General features: G+C 38.7%; 1 protein-coding gene across 1 annotated transcript; it reads right to left on the reverse strand.

Moving 5' to 3' along the window:
• Nucleotides 1–271: 271 nt before the first annotated feature.
• Nucleotides 272–3950, reverse strand: LOC141392347 (uncharacterized). Its single transcript, XM_073965297.1, has 2 exons — nt 2050–3950; nt 272–671 (listed from the first exon to the last, which is right to left on the reverse strand). The coding sequence occupies exons 1-2, from the start codon at nt 3948–3950 to the stop codon at nt 272–274; spliced, it is 2301 nt and encodes a 766-aa protein (XP_073821398.1).
• Nucleotides 3951–4540: the final 590 nt, after the last annotated feature.

Genomic DNA, 4540 nt, shown 5'->3' on the forward strand with positions numbered 1-4540 from the left:
GGCTTTTTTTGGAATCGGTTGGATTGACTCCAGAGCCGCATACTCCCAGGCGTAGTGTGACATTTGTGCTAGTCTGATGAATTTGTATTTGACAAATGAGATTTCAGAGGCTGTTAGAATGTTTTTTCGCAGGACGGCACCTTGACTCTTTTTGCATCTGTGTATAAATGGGAACACATATGCAAACACCCGTAAAGCTCGACTCCAGGAAGAAAAATGTTCGAGTAGTGAGTCTCCATTAACTTGGGTATGAAGTGCGATAACCTTTTTCTCATGGATAACTTCCTGAAACTTTGTTTGTTTTGGCCAATGTTGGGGGGTCCTCGGACAGCCATTTTGGCCCATGCCACCACAAGTTACTGGATTTCAATTCGGTGGCAGAACATCCGCGAGTACCAATGTCAGCAGGATTATCAGCGGATGAAATGTGTCTCCAACTGGCATTGCCAACATTATCTAGAATTTCCGAAACTTTATTGGCTACAAACGTCTTCCAATGATAAGGTGATTTACTGATCCATGCTAGTGTAATAGTGGAATCAGTCCATAAATAGATTTCATGAGTTGCGACATTGAGATTTTTGATGACACTTTTTACCAACTTTGACAACATTGCTGCTGCATACAGTTCCAGTCTGGGCAGGCTAACAGTTTTTAGTGGTGCTACTTTACTTTTTGAAACAAGAAGATTAGTGTATATAACATTTTGTGCGGAAGTGGATCGTATGTATAAACATGCGCAGTATGCCTTCTCCGAAGCATCACAAAAGCCATTTATTTGAGTTTTATTTTCGGGAGAGTAATAAATCCAACGAGGAATTTGTATGTGCTGTATATCGGAAAAGTTCGAAATAAAAGAAATTCCACCTTTCAAAGGAATGTGACTTAATTTCTTCATCCCAATTAGTTCCATCGATCCATAATTGTTGCATCAGGACTTTGGCAACCACTATAATTGGAGTTAACCACCCCGCAGGGTCGAATAACTTCGCTACTGTAGACAAAACTTTTCGTTTTGTTATCGAAACATTTGGTAATTCTATATGCGTCACTTTGTAAAAGAAATAGTCCTTTAGTGCATTCCATTGAATGCCTAAAGTTTTCGTTTCACTGACATCTTCAATTTCTAGAAATTCTTCGCTCAGAAGATCCTCGGGGGGGAGATTTTGCAGAATCTGTGAATGATTTGAAGTTATCTTTTTGTGTGGAAAGCCCGCCGAATTAAGTAATTCTATTAGTTCGTGAAGATAAGATCTTGCTTCTGTTAAGGAATGGGCTCCGGATAGAATATCATCCACGTAAATGTGACTTTTCAGAATGTCAGACCCAGTTGGGTGTGACACTTGACTGTCTTCACTGAGTTGTAGCAGCGTTCGAATCGCCAAATATGGCGCACAGTTTACCCCAAAGGTAACAGTTTGTAAACAATAATCTAGAACTTTCTCTTCTGGAGATGTCCGGAACAGAATCCTTTGAAATTGTTGGTCGTCTTCATGAACTAGAATTTGGCGGTACATTTTCTGAATGTCGCCATTAAAAACATATTTAAGAAATCTCCATTTTAGTATAACGTTCATCAGGTCATTTTGTAAAGTAGGCCCTGTGTAAAGAATGTCGTTTAACGAGAGACCACTTTCAGTTCTCTTGGAGGCGTTAAACACGACTCTTACTTTGGTTGACCTTCTTTCTGGCTTGACTACAGCGTGGTGTGGCAGGTAATAGGAGGAATAGTTTTTGTTATTAAAATTTTCTGTACTTGAAGTTTGCCTTATGTGGCCCAGCGATATGTATTCTGAAAGTACTTTATTGTATTCAGTAGCTAACTCTTGATTTCGATCAAGTGTTTTTTCCATCCTTAAGAATTGACCCATTGCAGCGGGTCTTGAAGCACCAAGGTATTGCTCTGGAGTTAGGTTTTGCTTGAACGGTAGTTTGACAACGTATCGGCCATCGGGTCTACGGTATACTGTCTTTTTATGGAATTCTTCACACCACAAGTCATCAGCGGACCTTGTTTTTTCATTGGAGACATTTTCGATCTCCCAAAACCTTTGTAAATCTTGATTAAGTGGATCAACAGTTGCAGTCCATGAGGCAAAAGAAACAACAGTGTTCGATGCGGGTTTGCCACTAATGATCCACCCAAATTCTGTATTTTGGGCCAACAAATTTCCAGACACATTCTTTTCAAGTCCAGGTTTTATAATTGCTGGTAGTATATCACTGCCAATGAGCAAATCAATAGGAGCGGGTTTGAAGAAGTTAAGATCAGTTAACTCTAGAGATTTCAAGTCAGTAAAATCATGAATAGCGGTTGGGGAAGCGGGCATTAAGTGATTCAGATTTGAAATCACAATAGCGGAAGCGGTCACCTTGAAATCTGATTTCCTAGACTTTAATGTTAGTTCACATGTTTTGGAGGAATTGTCCAGAATAGTTCCACCCAGATTTTTTTTCGGAATTTTGAAACGATTTATAATGCGGCTAGCAACAAACGACTCTTGTGATCCTTGGTCGATGAAGGCTCGAATTGTGAAACAAATGCCTTGGTGTTCTACATCCATTAAGGCTGTCGGTAAAACTGTCTTTTGCCCCGATTGTGAAAAATGATTTTGAGTATTCAAAGTATTGGAGTACGCAGCTGCGGACGTAGAAGGTAATTCATCGTCGTAAGTCTCAATGTGGTAAGAGGCGGACGCAGATCTTGGACTTTGCGTAATTGGTTTGAATTGATTGCCTCCGTCAGAATGTAACAGGGTGTGATGCTGTTTCTTGCAGGTTTGGCACAAGTATTTGCTTTTACATTTTTTTGAAGTGTGTCCATATGACAAGCAATTCTCGCAGATTTTGTTGTCAAAAACAAATTTTCTTTTTTGGGAATGTGACCACTCACGAAACTTAGAGCAAGATCTAAAAGAATGATCCTGGTGACATGCTTTGCATGCCTTATGAGAAGTGTCAGTAGATGCATTGTATGTATTGACTTTGTGGGAACTGTGGTTGTTGTTGGATGGTTTCCTCATATCATAAATCGATTCTATCATATATAATCTCTTGGAAATAAAATCGTCTAATTGATCCCATGATGGCATTTCCTTATGATTTGAAAGTGAACTTTCCCAAGCGGTCAATGTTTCTTCAGGAAGCTTTGAGGAAACCCAGTATACCAAGATGGGATCCCACGAAATTACGGATATGTTATAGGTCCGGAGGACAGACAGGCAATTATTGATAGTATACTGTAAATTTCGTAGGGTTTTACCTTTTTCAGAAGTAACATGTTCGATTTCAAAAATTTTCCTTAATTGGTGGTTAATCAGAATACGTTTATTTTCATAGCGCTGACGTAAAGCCTCCCAAGCTAGCTGGAAATTACTATCTGTTAATGGAAATTGTTTGACAATTTGGCTGGCTTCACCTCTGGTTTTTGCCCGTAAATGAAAGAGTTTTTGAGCGTCAGACAATTGTGAGTGTTTAGAATATATTGCCGAAATCATATCACGGAAACTTGGCCACTTATCATAGCCTCCACTGAATATCTCAGTGTCGCATGGTGGTACTTTGAGTGAAAAGTTTGTTTCATTTGAGTTACTCTTGGGAACATTAGACTGTGTTTGAATTTTTTCCAATTTCTGCTTCTCAATATGTATAAGATCAAGAATAGAAGCTTTGCAATCTTTGTATGATTTGCATGATTCATTAAATTTGGAATGAATGGAGTCACTCATATCTTTCGTTAAGGTGGCGTCTTCGGACGTCATTTGACTTTCGTATATGTGAACAAGTTGTTTCCATCGTCTTTCTAGGTCATCCAACTCCACCTGCAAACTAGAAGCCGTATGATCTTCTATAGGAGTTTGTTGGAAGTTGGTGCAAAATGTGACCACTTGATCGGAGAAGAAAATGAATTTTTGTGGAGGTTTTCCTACTGCATCGGTACTTGTAGCCATTGTAAAGAGTGAAAGATTACCAATAAATTTACAACCAAACTTTTGTTCAAATAGTTGAAGTTAACAATAGTTGGGAAATATTCAGACTAAATATTCCAAATTGATGAACCTTCAACTTTCTTAGCAAGAACAGAACAAAATGTTAACACTCGATTCTCTAAGCAACTGTTTGTCCTAACAGACAAACTGACAAGAAAATCTTGGATTGGCAGTACTTATTGTGGGAGGTATTTATAGCTTTCACTAGCGATAAATTATATTTCAGTCGAACTGAAGAGAGGTTTGTAAGGCCGCAACTGGCTTTTTTTCGTACTGGAAACTATTAGGAACCAACAGACAACAGGAAATGAAACAAGTTTGGATTTTGATGATGAGCTCGTCCGATGAATTTTATTTATTTCAAGTTACGACAGAATATTTTGTTGTATACGTTAAAGTTCATTGAATGTGTAAATGCATGGGTTTTAATGGGTTGAATGGTATGAGCGAAGAGGGAAGCTCTCTTTTCTTGACAGCAAGAGAAGGGGCCGCCGATACCTGGTTTATATTCAATGACGTCAGCAAACAAATTTTGATTGCAAACTATGGGT

The sequence above is a fragment of the Musca autumnalis genome, unplaced genomic scaffold, assembly GCF_047663935.1.
Source record: "Musca autumnalis isolate F117 unplaced genomic scaffold, ASM4766393v1 scaffold_2, whole genome shotgun sequence".
Lineage (NCBI taxonomy): Eukaryota > Metazoa > Arthropoda > Insecta > Diptera > Muscidae > Musca > Musca autumnalis.

Bases quoted from the DNA above. Each gene is read 5' to 3' on its own strand.
- LOC141392347 (XM_073965297.1), bottom strand. From the start codon at position 3,950: ATGGCTACAAGTACCGATGCAGTAGGAAAACCTCCACAAAAATTCATT. The intron at 672-2,049 runs GTTTTGGGAGAT...TGTTTCAAAAAG, and splicing joins CTTAATCAAGATTTACAAAG to TAAAGTAGCACCACTAAAAA.